This window comes from Motacilla alba, chromosome 3, assembly GCF_015832195.1.
Source record: "Motacilla alba alba isolate MOTALB_02 chromosome 3, Motacilla_alba_V1.0_pri, whole genome shotgun sequence".
Lineage (NCBI taxonomy): Eukaryota > Metazoa > Chordata > Aves > Passeriformes > Motacillidae > Motacilla > Motacilla alba.
In genome coordinates, this window is record NC_052018.1 from 97,083,381 (window position 1) to 97,100,976 (window position 17,596).

A 17,596-nucleotide genomic window follows, 5' to 3' on the forward strand; every position below is an offset into this window, starting at 1 on the left:
GAGCCCTGGGGAGCTGGTGACAGGCCTCCAGCTGAATGCAATGCCATTCACCACCACTCTTGGCTTGGCCATCCAGGGAGTTCTTTTACCCAGTGAACTCCTGGCCCACCTGAGCCACGTGCAGACAATTCCTCCAAGAGAATGCTGTGGGAGACAAGTGTCAAAGGCTTTCCTAAAGTGCAGGTAAATGACATCCATAACCTTGCCTTCATCTGCTCAGTGGGACACCTTGCTGTAGAAGGAGATGAGATTGGTCAAGCAGGGCCTGCCTTGCAAGAACCCAGGCTGACTGGGACTGATAGAGACACTGATTGCTCTTGTTGTCCTGCATGCGCTGTGTGATGTGATAATCTAAATACCAGCATTTAATGTCAGTTCATAAATTTCATGGCTTGGCTTTGTGGCTATATCTTCAGGGGTCCAGGAGAAAATAACTATAATATATTGTTGCAATATGCATCTTGTTGCTGGATGACTAAAGAATTAAAGAAAAAGTGGTGGATACTCTTCCATAAGAATACTGTTCATTCTTTTGCATATAGACCATTGTGCCATTCTGTGAGTTCAATATATGTTGCTAGTTCTAGCTATTAGAGTTGTGCTCATAATAAGAGTTACTGATTAGATGGCAAGTTTTACTCGAAGAAGTGCAACTTTTACATACCAGTGGAATGCCCAAGTCTTTTACTGTCACACTTCTTGTCTGTGCTAGTTACCTGGTACCATTATTGTTACTTCTCTGTTTTCCTGTCTTTTCTTTCCATATTTATTTACTTTGCTTTAATCTATGACTTTTCAGTATGACCTGTAAGAATTTGTTGCTCATTTGTACCCTCTTTAATTCTTTCTGTTGCACATATGGATGACTGAAGGCTCACACTTGCTGGGTAGCAAGGTGCCCAGATTTGACAGTGTAGTGCCAGAAAATATATTGGATTTTTGGACAGCCAAGGTTATAATAGCTATGGAATGTCATGGGCTTTGGTTACAACAATGAATGGAACATAAGCAGAGCTGAGGTGGTGAAAATTGTAGTGTAGTCCTCAAGACTCAATGAATTGTAATTTGAGGTGGCTTCAGCTTGGAAGTCTTGGATCTTTTACTGCTGTCATCCTGTCCTAGCTTCAGGATAGACTGGTCTTGTTGGTGACCTCAAAACATAATGCAAGATTGGCAACTGTAGTCTAGCTAACTGCTAGGAGATATTTAATTTTTGATCTTACTGAATGTGAGGTGGGTGTCACCTCACATGAATTTTTATGTATTTCTTTAATTCCTTCTTTAGGACATGATCTTAGAAAACAGGCTGAGAATTTGGGGTCAGTAGTGGAACTGTCACTGCTGATAAGTTTCTTGAACTTCCACAAGCCGCCTTATTCAATGTCTTCTAATTTCTTGGCTTCGCTTAATTTTTGCATTGCAAAATCTAACTCAACGTTAATATGAATATACGAATCTCAGAGGTGGATGTATTTTCTTTGAGTAGAAGTCTTGTGTTGAAGAACTGCTTAATTCAAGGAGGAAGTATTTAGGAGAGTTCCACTCTCTCTGCCTGGAATACTTTCAAGCAAAGCAGGTACTTAGTAGCTGGTTTGTATAAAGCAATGCAGGAGTCACCAAGTTGTTTTAAATGGTACTTTCTAAATTTTGGCAGTTAGTCTGTACTATTACCAGTTCTTCAGTTAAGTCTTGCTTTCAGGTAACTATGTTTGGATATTCAAATTTTAGGCAGATTTGTTCACTGCCTGCAATAAAAAGCCTAAAAGGTTACTTAATTACTCCAAGTCAAAACACAAATGCCAAATGATCTATAACACGTCCTTTACAAGTTTCCTTTTGCAGTGTATAAATTGGATATTCCTGTTAAGTAGAAGATAATCAGTGACTGTTTTCCTTGATTCATAGATTCCTCTTGGACTGACAACATTACTGTATTGAGTAGTTTGTTCAAGGGTTTTTGAGGTTTTTTTCTTCCTCTCATAGAATTTAACAAAAAAGGCCAAATAGAAATATATTCATACTCTTTCTGAACAGGGTAGATTAAAGTATTTTTCTTGCTGCTTTTTTTGCACTGAAATATTTTTCTTACTTTTCTTGTTTTAACCCATATTTTTTGTGGTGTCTACATAGATTTTGCGTATGTCTTTCATCTGCGCTCTTGTAAACTCCTTTTAGTGTTTAATTCTCTGATAAGTTCCTTATAAAATGTATAAATTACAACAGATGAGATCTTGCATATTTTTGTGAGCAACACTTATTTCAGAAATTGAAATATTAATGTGGCTTAAAGCTTCCTGGGCTTTGTGTGAAATTTATTTTAAACCACTGTTATTGTGTCTATGTGACATGTTCTGTTCATGCAGAAGTTTTTAGAGCCTTAAAACCACATACCATCATTTTTAGTTTGACTACTTGCCTGCTGTTTTTTGATGAGGAATACGAACCTCTGACAGCCCAAGTCCTAGTAATTTGTTAAACAATGATCATTAAAGAAAAACCCAACCAAATCAAACTTCTTTTCACCAAGCAGTTCTTCACTTTATGAAAGTGACAATACATGGAAAATGAGCTCGAAGGAGGAGGAAGAATTCTCTGCAACAGGTAATTGTCATGAATATTAATTTTGGTGGTATGGAGAAGAATGAGAAAAGACAGAAGCATTTTCTGTGTTTGTGGAACTCTTCCAAAATGTGAACTGCTAGCTGCTTCCATCTTTCTTTTTAATACTCCCATTCTTTTAAGTTGTGGTAGGGGACGATGGAAAACAGCTTTTTGTGTAATTTCAGAATTGAAATTGGCTCTTGATAATGCCTCATTCTGGTCCCCAGCTGACATGGCTTGGACTGTTTCACTTGCCCACTGAAGTTTCTTGCTTTTACTAGCAGTGGTAATTAGAAGTGTAGAAAGTACAGGAGCAGATGCAAGAAGCACAACATGCAGTGTGTTGCCAGCACCCCAGGAGGTGCCCTTGCATTAAGAACACAAATGCAGGAACATCTAGTGCAGAACTGGAGCAGCTGGTGCTGTGACAAGGTGGTTTGCATATTTAAGGCAATTTAAAAGGATGAACATCTTACATTGCTTTTGTATGCTGCTACAGAAGGTAGCAAAGTTTGGAAAATTACTCCTGTACCTGCAGTAAACAGATCAGGAGACTACTCTTGCCCCTTGTTGAATTAACTGCCTGGCTGTGGAAAGAACCTAATGTTTTAAACTGTCCAGGGATTAATTTTGATTTGTAGTGACTCATATACCCCCCACCCCCTTTGGAGGTCTAAATTTGAGATTAGTCCTAAGATGAAATTGTGGCCTGCTGACATTTAAACACATTTTCTGTTTTTATAAAAGCAGAAAACTAATTGAGGGCTGATGCTGTAATTTAGCTCTCTGAACTATTTACAAAAAGATGCACACCATGCAGAAAAGTTATGTGTAATCTGACCCAGAAACAGTGTTCTGCTAATATATGTTGAAGAACTGCTTTGCAGTGTGATGTCTGTGTACAAGCTGTTTTGTATAAACAAACACAGATAAGAATTGAAATTCTGTTACTAATTTTGCTAATTGCTAATTTCTTTTTTTATTTTCTATCCACAGATCTTCATGTCTTTCATTAAGAGGAAACTTGTCAAGATAATTGCCTCAACTATTGTATCTTGGAGCAGCATGTACAAAACTGATATTAAGACAAAGAGTGATTAATATTTGAAATAACAGCCAGGGAAAAAAATCAGGAAAGACTTTTATTATTTTAATAATTTATAGAAGGTAAAATGACTGAAGTCCACTAAGAGGTTATCCTTACTTAGTAAAAAGGCACAGCTGCTGAAAGGAAAAAGAATACTTAGTAGAAAATTGCAAAGCTCATTTTTGTTCTTAAAGGAACACACTATGTGTCATGTCAACTCCTTTAGTGATGTGTTTTGACTTTTCTCTAGGAAATTGGCATTTCTGCAGTGTTCAGAATTGAGTCAACCTTCTGTTAGTAGATTTTGGACTTTTCCCTTATCTGTAATTATTTCTGTCAACAAGTCATGATTTTGTGCCTGTTTAACTAGGAATTAACTTACAGCCTTGTAACAGCATTTAAGAAAATTTCAAGACTATTCTAAAAGGAGATGGGTATTCAAAGTATCTGTAGTATTTCAGCTTCTTTTTCTGGTGCAGCTTGAGAGCGAGCAGCAGCCTGGTAATGATACCCAGATGCAGCTGGGGAAGGCATGTTTTACACTGGGCGTAGGTGCCAAGTAAATCTCTTGTGTAGTGTTGACTCTGTAAAAGATGCATTTCTTCAACAAACCGTGTGTCACTGGTTTCTAAACATGCTGATATAGTATATATGAGCAGATATTCTGACTTTTTGTGAAGTATGCTAAGTATATATCTGTCAGGCGACACTAATAATTATAACGAGGTTTTTAAATTGACAGTCATGCTGTGTCAGAACCTTGCTACTCTACAGATGCATTTGTATAAATGAACTTTTCTATCAGAGATAAAATTACATCTTTGGAGTTTTACACTGGCTTTGGTCTTTATAGATTAGTATAATTTAAAACTATAAACTGAAGTGTAAATGCAGTGTTGTTTTAATGAATAAGGTGTATAATTGTAATGACCTTTTTCAGTAACTCAAATTTTTTGTTAGTGCACTCAATCACAAAGAATATTTTCCAGCATTCTTAAGAATGCTTCCTCATGTGGTGTTAAAATTCAGTAATTCTTTGCATTAAGACTGTACAGATGAAAATGTGTATCCAGTTTCTTTCCCTTTTCTTAGAGGGTTTATTTGATACTTAATGATGTCTCATAGCTGTGCTTCACTCCCTACTTTTTTTTGGGCATGTGAGTGTGGAGATAGCTCTAGACCCTCCATTTTACTTACTGCCTGTCTATTAAACAGTCCTTGCTTCTTAAGCAAGAAGAGTATTCAGCCTACTTAGTGCTTGTGTTTCAGCGTTTATCTCCTGTCTCATAGAGCATATACACATTCTGATTGTATTTGGGGACAAGTAAGCAACCTTCTGGTACTGCTGCTTGTGGAATATGATAAAAAATACCTGCTTCTGAAGCCAAATAATTCCTCTTAATCTCTGAAGATCAAGGTTTTCGTATAGAGCACCATATTTGTTTGTCTGCATTGCAGCAGTGCAAACAGGAATTGTGGCATGAGTGATTCAGATGTTTATTTGTACCAAAAACCCCCTCCCTGCCAACGTCCTTTTAAATCTTGCAAGAATTTTGGATCTCCTGTGAAGATGAATATTCAACGTATCAATAGCAGGTAACTGCTTTTTAAAATACTTCACTTAAATACTATATGGAAAATGTTGAATAATCTTGTAATTTTTACATTGTCATTTACTATATTTTTCTACCGTTTTAGATATCCAAGATCCAGTCCTGGATAGGTAAGTATTCTGAACACTTTTTTTTTTTAGCAATAACTGTTTCAAAGAAAAGCTAAGCTGAAGTTCATTCACTTATTTGTCTGATCTCCAAATATTTTTAAGCTACTCCATTTAGATAACTTACTTATGACTTAGCATGTGCATCTAAATGCATAATAAAGCTCCTTATAAACATTATACTTACTCAGTTCATGAAGTGAAAACAGTTACTCCCAATTTTTTTTTGTTTTGTCCTAGTCAGTTTTCAGAAGCATTTTATGTGTCTTTAGGCAGATTGATTTTGGTAGGCTGTACCAGAAATTAATTTTCTTCCAAGACCTGAACAAGGATGTAAATGCTCAGAACAGTAGTAGTTAAGATTGTATATTTGTGTGCATGTGCTTAAATGCACTGGTTTTAATTCAACTTTCTCCTTTAATTTGCAGCCTCCCAGTCTGGTGTTTTTCTTGCCTCTTCATGACCTCGTGTCTTGAGCAGCCTAGCTGGATCCCCTGGTTCCTGTTTCTTCTTGTTTCAAAATTCTGCTTTCTCCCATTTTAGATTCCCTACCCTTTTATATTCATATGTGTACACTAGCCTTTTGCTACCTGTTTTGGTCTTTGCTATTTATCCTGAGACTTTGGTTGGGTTCCATGCAATATTTTCCATGTGGCACTGCTCTCCTGGATTCCCTGCCACAGTGCAGTTAGTTTGTCTGAAGAACATCCCTGATGTGCTTTTGAGGTTTTAATGGCCTGATGGTCCTCCTCTACATTTCTGTTCTGCTGCTTTGTCTTGCTCTAAGTAGACATTGGAGAAGACATTAGGGCAGCAAAAGGTACAGCCTTACTTAGAAGGCAAATGCATGAACATTTTTTAAAGAACCAAGAGAGCCTGTGGATTGTGGGGGATGATAAGCAAAGTGAAAAGTTCCTGAGATTAAAAAATGCAAGCAACTCCCCTCAACAACAACAACTCATCTCTTCTTGGACATGTTTAGATTCATGAGATGTTTGTTCTTTTCCTTTCTGCTCTAGTTAGGAAATGCAGTCATATTTTAGCTTCTAGGCTAAATGTAGTCTTTTTTTTCCCTCTTCTGTCAAGTAATCTCTCTGTTTCTGTTTGATTTTGTATCATTTTGATGAGCCTTTCTTTGCAAGCGCTCAGCTGGAAATTCCTTATGCCCCAGACCATAAGAGAATTGGTGCTGAATAGAATGTCTTAGACTCATCTGAAATATGTTTTGTTTTCTTGTGTAATACACTCCCTTAAAAACTTTTGTTTTGAATATGGTTATGAATCTCTTCAGTTATCTGGCTGCTCCTTTGCTAATGGATTCAGAAAAGTCATTAGGCATATATGTATTGTGATCTCTGGCTCAAAGTGGGGCATCTGGGGGAAAATACTAAATTTAAGTGATTTTTTGCATTCATATTGCAGTAGTTCATGCTGATTTCCATGAGTGCAAATTTAAGTTGTTGGTATCCTCAAAGTTTTAGTTTTTTTGTGCTATTACTGTGTTGTTGTGTAGCAAAGATTTAAAGTCTTAGTTTGACTTTCCATTCAGTTACAAAGCAGGAACATATTAACATAGTACATTACAAAAATATTTAAATGTGAAGCTGTTATGTCTGAGTTTCTGGTCATGTAAAATTCTTATTTTGCATAATTCTTCCTGTGTGAATCCTTTTTTGGGGGAATGGGCAGGTGGTTCAGGGAAGAAAACAGTTTTCTTACGCAAATTGAGTAAGATTTGTCATTGGAATTTATAAGGACATGTCTGTTTCTACTTATGAAGTAAAATGGTAAAGCAGGTTTTGTGAAGTTTTGAAATTAAATATTTTTAACTTGAAAAGTAACCTTTACTCAATATATAAGTAATGAGTTTGTTTTTCTGAGTTTAGAATACGGGATTGAAGTTCTTGTCATAATTACGTGAACTGACATTTTCACGGGAATTCTCATTTAAGGAGACATCTTAATGGTTTTATATTTCTTTGTATGTTTTGGTAACATAGATCTATCCAAATAAAACACAGTCTGTGATTGTTTGGTCTGAAATATATATTTTTAAATAACAATGTTACTTGTATTGCCTGAGATTTTTACAGTGCTGAAATTTAAGTAGTTACTTAAAGCTTATCTGGGAGTAATTGCAACTTTGGTTTTTTTTTCTTGTTGTGTTTCAGGGAAATGAGGCAAGCTACCCTTTGGAAATGTGCTCGCACTGTAAGTTTTTTTAAATTGCTACACTGTATTGTTACAGAAGTCAGTTTTGTTTGGGGATTGATATGGACAGTTTCCATGTATGTTATGCAGTTTATATACTAACTAAAAGAATAAAATCAAAATATCAAAAATTACCTTTGGAAATAATACAGCTTTTGATGGTAGATTGTAAATCAAAAACCAGTCTATCTTTAAAATAAAAATCACTTAAAGGTTTGAGGGTTTTCTTTGAGCCTTCCATCAGAATATTAAAAAAAAACTTACTATAGACATGATGTCTGTAGGGTGAAGTGTAGTTTAATGAGTGGGGTTTTTCCATCAGTCCTGGTACCAGTTCCTCACGAGTGTGCATCAGTCATGGTGCAGTCTGTGCTGTGTTACAAGTGAAGTATATTGCTTAAACTGGCTTTGTGCCCTCAGAGGAGGTGAGAGGTTGAGACTAAATGAGCTGTTTTTCTCCCCTTGTGTATGTTTGCAGCCAAGCAGTTAAGTGAGAATACACTTGGTGTTACTTGCTTTTGGCCATGTGAGAATAAAATTCGTTGCTCCATCTCATGGGGTTAGTCTACCCTGTAAAAATGACAAAGTATTTTTCACTTAAAGCTGGCCAGAGAAAGAATTATCTTGTGAAATGTCCTTGTGGTGTTGTGCTAAGTGTACTTATTCTTAGTTGCTTTTTCTATTCAATGATTTTCTTCAGCCCTGAAGTGTGTGTAGACATGTGTATGTGTCTTCTGAGCCACTTGATAAAATTCCTTATCTTGGGTGAATTGGATCTTGTTTTTAACAGGGTAACCCTTCAAGAGAAGGACTGTTTTCTAGATTCCTTTCACAGCTTGTCATGTGCTTGTGCTGGCCTGTGGCTCTTGTAGCTCAAACTGTAATAGAAAATAAATGGTTGTGGGGAAATCTTTGTCTAAATATGTTTTTTCAGAGAAATCAGACTTTAGCTGGTAATTTGCAAGTCCTCTGTGCCTAACAGTAACATCTACATGGATTCTAATTTAAGTCATAAGTTTGCAAACACTTGGGAATATCATCCACAGCAGTGTGTAGCTGTGTAATGCTCTCAGTATATTATGTTAAATGCAAATACATGGTTGGAGTTTTGTACTTAGTGAAGACTTCAGTAGTGTTTTCCCAAATCATATATATATATCTCAATCTTACATTACTGCTCTATTGGTCAGTGTTTTGTTATGGACAAACTGGTTTCTGAAGAATTATTTTTTTAGCTAGTTGTGTCATTGTCAGAGGTGGAAACAGTGTGTTGCCATCCTTAACTTCTGATTCTAGGACAAACTGTATTCATTGGTAACAATGGGCAGCCTAAAGGTTTATTATTGAGCTTCTTTGCTCATTTTTATTGCAGAGAAAGTGAGGATTTTTGCATAATATTCTGATTAAACAATATATTGAGGCTGTTGTTGTTTAAATGTGAAGTTTTCCATGATTAAAGGTTGGCTCTGATGGCCTTTCTCTCAGCAGAAGGTTGGCTGTATCCTGGGCAGTATAACTCAACACACTGGGAAAATGGAATTATCACTGTCCCTTTGCTTGGATGGGCCCAGCCACTGCAATGATAATGCTGTGCTTAAAGATCCTGAAAGCCAGGGCTTTGGGGCACGGGTGTGCACAGCTGCATGTCTGGAAGCAAGCTTACAAGTAGATGTTCACATTGTTCTTCAAGTGTTAAATGTCCCTGGTGCTTCCCAGAAGTTGTCACTGACAGGTCTAAAGTTTTCAAGGCAAGGTCAGACAAATGTCTTTGAGGATCATCGGATACGGTGTCTTGGTTTGAAAATACAGGTGTTGCTAAGGAAGGCAGGATCCTCCCCTGAATTGGGAACTGTAAACCCCCTCCTTCCAAATTGTTACAAATTTGAAATTAAGGGCTCTCAGGCAAAGATATTGAAGCAGGAATAACAGTTCTTTATTAGGGAAGAAAATTAAAAATAAACAATGCAGTTGTACAAACCAACACTGACAGAATCAGAATATGACCTGACATCCTGTTGGTCAGGGTGTTGGTAGCAGTCCTCCTGGAGTGCTAGGTATGGTTCTGTTGAAGCAGTGATCCTGTAGAAGGGTGTAGTCTTCTTCTGAAGATCCAGTGGAAAAGGCAGTTGTTCCTCTGGGAATCCAGTGGAAAGGCTGTTATGGTGTCTCAAAATCTCAGAGTATATCCAGTTAGGAATGCTTGGCTCCTCTGGTCCGAGCATCTCACAATGGGATGCTGTAATTTTTATCAGTCATGCAGTGACACTCAATAGCCCATTAACAACAGATGTCTCCCTTGAGGGAGGATTGGTTTGTGGAAGAAATAAGGAAAACTGCCCAATTAACAGAAGATAACTGCCACACCTCTAACAGTTGGCAAATAGAACACACACATTGCTTTGCAATCTAGAGCCTACAGATTTTGAATTTTCACCTTTTGGAGATTGCCAGTTAGTAATAATGTATTAATGCATTTGCATGGAGGCAGTGGGTCATAACCTCTGCTTGGTGTACAGTTGCTACTTTAACACAAAATTCTTATGAGACACCAAAGTAGGCAGTTACATTAAGCATATTCAGGATAACACAGAGAGGATGCACACCATTAGATAGATATTCTTTTAACCTTTCATTTTAGAACATTAGTTCTTTTCAGTGGGTGAATTAGTGTTGTTGGATTCCTTAAAGTGGTTTGGATTTGTTTCTCAGCTGTGCTGTGCCAGAAATTAATGAAAACCTACCACTGCTTTCCATGGTCAAAATTTGATGTCAGCCAGAATCTGTCAAATTGTCCATAAGAAAATTTTATTATTGCAAAAAGATGTAGAGATTACTATTTTGTAGTAGAATAAAGAATAGTTTATAGTATTTTTAAAAATTATATAGTATATATACAGTATTTTAAAAATACTGTGTATATATATATATACAGTATTTTTAATATAAACACTCTTGTAGAGTGGATTTTAGGATAAGAAGACTAGTGTCTATTTGCTAACTTAGGAAATTGTAATTGACACATCTGAAGTCATAAAAAGGATTAGGCCAGCTGTGTGTAAGCATATACAAGATGAGTGGTTGAATGTGTTCTTAAGGTTATCATCTTTTTGAAATTTGATCTCCAAAACTGAAATGGCTGACATGGTTGCTGCTCTGAAGTGTTATATTCGTGAATCAGATGAGGCTGTAGGTAAAGGTGCAAATTTTGCTGAAGGTCTGTTTTATTTTGAGATCTCTGCAATACATTCTTCTGGGGGAAAGTTAGTCTGGGAAACATTTAAAATTCATTTCAGAACATGTTTGATTTGCAAAATTTCTCCTAATACCTTTGCAATATTCTTGTCTATAGTGATTTCATGTTTGAAAAGTTAGTCGAAGTAGGGCTGTCTGTGTCCACACTCTGATCTGGCTTTTGTTAGTGAAAACTTTGAGCCTGTATTCTAAGAGTATCTGAAGGGCCAACCTTTTAAATACAGGGGTAAACATTTAGATTTCAGAAGTGCTCAGCACCTAATTGCTGAGAGATGTACAGCTTTTCTAAGGTCTGTACCCTTTGCAGATACCTGTGGGTATACTGTGTGCTCTGCAGCAATGCATGTACCATGCTTCTCAATGCATATGCAATTATCCTGTTAAAGCATCACTGAATGTAGTGGGTTTCAGAAATCTGTAGTTTTAGGGCATTCTTTACTTTTGGCTCTTAGATTAATAAAAAGTTAGCTATGTACCTTTATGTTAACTGTAAAAAAAAATAATTCTTTTTTTTCTGAAAATACTGTTTTTTCAACATAAAGCACACTGAAATTGGCTTCTAATAAAGCTTTTTGAGTTGCCACTTGAATAGTTTTTACAGTCTTATCTGAGCATCAGTTACATGCATAACAATTTGAAACAGAATTGTTTTAAAATCTAATGAATCATCCTCTACTGCTGTGTTGAGGGGCAGAAGTGGGGAACTCAGCAGTGTGGATCAGCATATTAGAAAGTGAGCAACTGAGAGATAAGACTCCTGCACTAAAATGGGAGTGAGGCAAAGCATTTGCATGTAGTTTCTTGGAAGCATTTAAACCTGATTCATCATATTTTTAGATGTATGCAAATGAATTCAAGAGATTAAGCAGGTGTTGGCCCTAAGAATTTTAATACTTGGATAGAAGAGGAGTCTTGTTAAAGTACTGATAGTTCTTTAACAAAAAAAATCTTTAGTACCAGAACTACTTAACACCTGCCTTATGTTTATTACAAGGGGAACAAAATCCAAAACGGATTATGAAATAAACATAAATAATTTTAAGTGTTTTAAAACAGTGCAGAATTTGATGTTTGTGCAGGGCTGCCAATAAAGCATTTTAAAGAAAAGCACTTAGCAGTTACTATTTCCATTCAGTTTGTAAGTTTGTGAGCTCAGGCATCAGTGCCAAGGTGAGCGGGATACTGTCTGGTTCTGCTGAAAAGCGTGGGAAGCACAGAGCCCCTGTCAGCTGGGGAGCATAGCACAAAAAAGGCTAATTCGGATCTGAATGCTCAGGGTTGATGGCAGTGTGGCGATGAGTCACAGGCAAACTCTGCTTCAAACAGTGTAAACAAAGCTCAGTCCTGATTTTCCTTAGTGATGGTATCGCCCTTTTTACACTACTATGGACTTGGACTTCCTAGGAGTTCCTAGTGTTTTTATCTGGCCTGGTCTTAAAGTCTGTCTGCTACTGCCACCATCAGTCCTTTCAGCTCAGCTTTCCCTTGAGCTGAACTATCTTGTGCCTTGCATTTCCAGCAGAACTTAGGAGAATTTGTGTGGGCAGGAAGTCATATTTTTTGTTCAGACACTGAGAATTAATTTCGGTTCTCTGCTCTTCAGTGAGAGCTATGTGGAAGTTTAAGAAAGTCTGTTGATAAGGACAAGGAAAATATAGGCATTGTAAAAAAGAGGAGTCTGCATCTTAGATGGGAACTGTTGTGTATGTGCATTCTGGGAGATAATGTCAACAAAAAATGAATAAGGTATTATTGAAATCTGCTGTTATACCTAAAAGTATGCTTTTTTCCTTTAAAAAATCCAAAGGAGGACCAATAAACAAACATTATGCTCCAGAAGACCTGCATAGTTTTTAGGTAAATTCAGCATAGGCAGGGAGAGTCACCAGAAATGAAGACTGTGAACTGAAGAAAGAATAGACAGAAGGTATGCCAATCGAAGGCATATTATACTGTGATGTATTAATCCCTTATTTTATATTTGTATTCTTATTTCTTAAAGCTGTTCTATGAAGACAGAGATGTTACTGAAATACAAATTTTTTTCAAGTGTATAAGCTTTTTAAAATTCAGCTTGTAGAAAGGATTTAATGGTAGGTGAGGTGCCTGCAGTATATTTAAGGAAAAATAATGAAATTCTGATATTAGGTTCTCATACAGTCAGTTATGAACACAGTGATCTCATGTTTATCCAGATATGTTCATTAGGAACAGAGGTTTATATGCTGATGAACCATTAAAGAAAATTTTCTTAGCCCTGCATTTACTTTGCTTTTTCATTATTTCCCCCTTCAAGTACTGTCATTCGTGCTGTATCAATTGCCAGAAACAAAACCTAGGAAGAGTTTGCTATTTGGTCAGATTTTGGCAGAGATACGAATTTTTTTCAGTACTGTTTTTTAACTTCTTTTGACTCCCGTTAAGAAAAGAATCTCTCTCAGATCTCCAGTGCAGGCAAACCCTTTGCCTGGATGTTTCTAGGTTTGGAATGAGAAATTTTAATCCCATTTCTAGTAGAAACTGCTGCCAGATATTTGTACCTGGACTGTGCATTGAAGTTGAACTGGTATGAGCTATGAAATGGGACGTGTGTATATGTGGAGAAAGAGTAATTAACATTTTTCAATATCCTTAATTTCATTATTGCGGCAGCTGTTGCTTTGTTACAGTTCAGCAAAACATGAACATTGTTGAGAAATACTCTTGCATCCCTTTGCAACCTCCTCCCCTTCCTGTGATCTGATTCTTACCTTTATCATCCATAATCTTGACCTCCTTGTCTACCATCTTTAAAACAAAACAAAATTTCTTCTCTTACATTTGCTAGTTTTGGAATGTAAGGACCTTGTTAACTGCAGATGAGAGGCAAGTTAACCTAACAGTGTTTTTTGTGCCCAGCAGATGATGGCAGAGCAACATTGCTTGTTAGTACTGTGTCTAATGGATCAGTTTCTGAATGCTGCAAGATAATGTTCTTCTTTATAGTTCTTATTGGTAGTTCTGCTAGAGATATATTAACTCAAGATAAAATATCTTTCTGACAATGGTTTGTTTTCTTAGCATGTCTCTGCAATGGCAGAGACGGTCTTGTCTGGTCTTTTGTGCCAGCCTGTGCCAATTTAAGCTATGTAGCTGTGTGTGACTGACTTGTATATGTGGTCATTAACTCCACTTCATACCAGAACATTGACAGAACTCTATGTGTCACTTTCAGTCTTTGCTCTTGTATTTGTGAGGAAAAATGGCATGGACTTGAGCTCCCAAACCAGGAAATGGAACTGAAGTAACGAAATAAGACTTTAATGTGACCTCAGGGTTGTGAGAAAATGGTGTTACCTAATGATCAGAGGTCTGTAGTCCTGCTTCAGGCAGCTTTGTGTCTCTATCCTAATTTGTGAAAATGCCACTGCTGTGTTTTGGTACTTAGGAGTTTCTTACATGTTATTTAGAAATGTTATAGAACTTGCAGTTCGTTAAGTTCGTTAGTTTTTGTGGCAATGGAGAATAGATCCAGCCGTGTTAATGCTTCTTATCATTTTTCTCCATTGTGATTTTGTGAAGTTGCAGAACTATGAAGTATTGCAGGTTGTTTGGGAGGCTTTAGAACTGACCTAAATCGAAAGATTAGTCTTTCTATTAATACTGGAAGTGTGATTCCACTGATCTGGTAAGAAGCTGACAGTGCATTATATACACCATAGACAATATTTTCAGTTTGCTGTTTAGTTGTTTTAAAGTGAAGTAATACAGGTATAAATTATGTCAATTCATGTACATATTTTACATGGGGAAATGTGCTTACATAGGTTGTGTGATAAGTCACCCTTAATATTTTTATGCTTTTGCAAATGCTTGTGCAGTGAGACTTTTTGAGGGTATGAACTCTTTCTATGGGAGTTGCAAGTAGAGCTTGCACTAAAATGAAGTTTCCACATTTGCAGCTTGCTGAGGTGTTGTCTGCATTAAAATGGGCTGGGCCCAGTAATTGTCCAGTGGCAAGACTGGGAGTGGGGATGAGTAGAAGTTAAAGAGTTTCTGTGCACAGAAGCAAAAGTGGCAAATACTTTTCAGTGTATTGGTGAGATCCAGCATTTTGTGCTGATGGAACTCATAAAATTGGCCGTGGAGCTCTGCTTTGCCATTCCTTTTTAATACTGTATTCTTCTAGTCCCATGATGATGTTCTACATCCAGGTTACTGTATGGTGCTCTCCTTCTGTGTCATCTGGAGGGGTTCCTGGGTAGGTGTGCAGTGTGCTGCTGCCACTGCCGTGCTGTTGTGCTGTTCAGAGCACACCTCCAGTTATGGTCAAGGCTTCTGCACAAACTGGAGTAAAAGGAATATTTCAATGCAGTTGAGAAGTTAATTATGTGAAATACGGTACTGCTTACTAGAAACTGAAGAAAGCAAATTCTGTTTAGTCTCACTTTTGTAGCCCTGGAGGCAGGCAGAATTAGGTCTGTCACTTTCTGGCACAGCAAAGAGAAGATTATTCTGGGACTGCAGACTGGTTTTTGCCCTTTGCCTCTGCAGTTTCAAGCAGTAACTGAGACTGCAGAATGGCAGAAAATCATCTTGTGCCTTTGGACTTCTGTCAGGCTCTCATTCTGAAATAGTACAGTCCTGAGGACTCTGTTTGTGCCTCACTGGTTTTTAGACAAGGATATCAAGGAACTGAAGTGGTAGTTGGTTACTGTTGGTAACAGTAGAGGATCAGGTCTTTAAGTTGGCTACAATTTCAAAACATCAAGCTCTGCAGGTTGGCTGACCTTCTCTATTGGAAAGACTCAGAGCTGTTTGATTGTATGCTGCAGTTTTACAAAAGCCTAAGGTAGTGATGTGATGTGAAATGGATCAGGTGGATGTATGTGCCTTGTAGAAGATACGATACAATTTCTGTTACTATTGGAGCAACCACAGTACTAAATGAAGCTAAGAAATATTGAGGGAACTGCTCATGTTAAGGAGGAGGTTGGTAGGGTGAGTTTGCAGTCTTAGGTTCTGCAAGGTATGTTTGATTTGCTCTGTGCTGGGCCCCTTCTAGGATTCCTCAGAACCTCAGTTGCTCCTTTGTAGCTAAAAAGGGCGAGCAATATGTGAACAGACTTGGATCTCATAAATGAGGTTGATGACAGGGTGTTTCAGGTTGTTGTGGAGAAATTTTTCAAGCTTTTCAGCAGTAGCAAAGTACGTGATTGCTTTTAATTGTTTTTATGGATTTATTTTTATGTTTTAGTCTATTCTTGGCATAATCAGATGTGTAAAATAGGGTACTAGATATATGCTTTAATTGAGGTTCTCTATAAATGAGAACAGATTAGATGAAGAGGTGCTGCTGCAGAACCTGAATCTACTTTAATTTCTGGGACAATAAAAAAGCTGTATGCAAGTTGTGGCTACAGGTGTGTCTGTTTCCTGTCTGAGATGGAGACAAAAAATTATCTTAGGTCAATCAGAGGGATCTTTTGAGTAGGTGAGAGATAACTGGTTACCAGTAGGACTGTTAACCTGCTTGACTCATATCCCAGGAGATCTCATGTTCAGTGTACTGAAGAAGCACTAGTTTTGCTAATAAGTTGAGTATAGTTGTCTTTCTGACATACTGTGTTAATCCAGTATAAACATAATGCTGTCTCCTTCAGAGAACACTTGGTCTCTTCCTCAAATTCTTCATATCTGGTATTTGTAAGAGCTGACTAAGAAGTAACTAGCTAAGCATCCTCAATCCTTCAAAATGTTGTGTCAGCATGTGATATTCAGTGAGTCACAAGGCTAATAACTGTATTATGGCAAGTGCAGGGAGGAGAAAAGGTAAGTATTATTTAAAATAAAATTGTGTTTGTTTTCAGAATTTCATGTTATCTTTATAGGTGTTTAATAGTTAAAATAAAGTAGGATAAAATCTTGTAGGAAAGCAATGAAATGTGCCTTGTGCTTAATTGCAAAGGGTTTATTACTGAAGCATTTCTGAGAATAAGTATGGGGTTGTTTTTCATTTCAGTTGATGCTGATGAGATAAAAAGACTAGGAAAGAGATTTAAGAAGCTTGATTTGGACAACTCTGGTTCTCTGAGCGTGGAAGAGTTCATGTCTTTACCTGAATTGCAACAAAACCCGTTAGTGCAACGAGTAATAGATATATTTGACACAGATGGCAATGGAGAAGTGGATTTTAAAGGTAAGGAAGGCACAGTGTTCTGTGACAGGTGGTGGTACTTCAGAATTCCTAGAGCTTTAGAATTCAGGTTTTTCTTCATCTGAGAGAGGCGAGGTGAAGAAGATACGTTAAAATAAGGTGCTAAATCCTAGTGGAACTAAATACCAATAAAACTAATTTCTCTGCATTAGGGCACTTCTGAGTGAAATGTTTAAGAGACCAAATTGTTTAGTAATAGCTTTTAAGGTCAGGCTGACTGAGGACTACTGGTTAAATATCTCTTAAAGTACACCAATTTAGACTCTTAATTTTGATGCTGAGGAAAGTGTGGTAGGCTAAGTGGTGTGTTTCTGCATAGGTTGTATTTGTCCAAATGAAATCCTTCCTTTGGAGTATTTAGAAAATAGGAAGGAGCCCAGGTTTTTCTGTTGATACTTCTTTTATGGGGTTATTTTTAGGTAGATCTTAGATTGACATTTGAAGAAAAAAAAAATCCAAACAACACAGAAGATTTGATTTAGTAAATATCTCAAAATTTTAGATTAGTTGTAAATATTCATGATTAAAA

General features: G+C 37.0%; 1 protein-coding gene across 2 annotated transcripts in view; it reads left to right on the top strand.

Annotated features, from left to right (window-relative positions):
* Window positions 1–17,596, top strand: part of PPP3R1 (protein phosphatase 3 regulatory subunit B, alpha) — a 39,055-nt gene that overhangs the window by 16,097 nt on the left and 5,362 nt on the right. Inside the window, exons 1-3 of one of the 2 annotated variants that reach the window (XM_038132598.1) lie at window positions 5,387–5,411; window positions 7,580–7,619; window positions 16,873–17,049. In XM_038132598.1, coding sequence (XP_037988526.1) covers window positions 7,607–7,619; window positions 16,873–17,049 — 190 coding nt within the window. In that variant the 5' untranslated portion in view covers window positions 5,387–5,411; window positions 7,580–7,606. Of the gene's footprint in view, window positions 1–5,386; window positions 5,412–7,579; window positions 7,620–16,872; window positions 17,050–17,596 lie in introns of those variants that run through there. The other variant, XM_038132597.1, reaches the window with a different exon arrangement.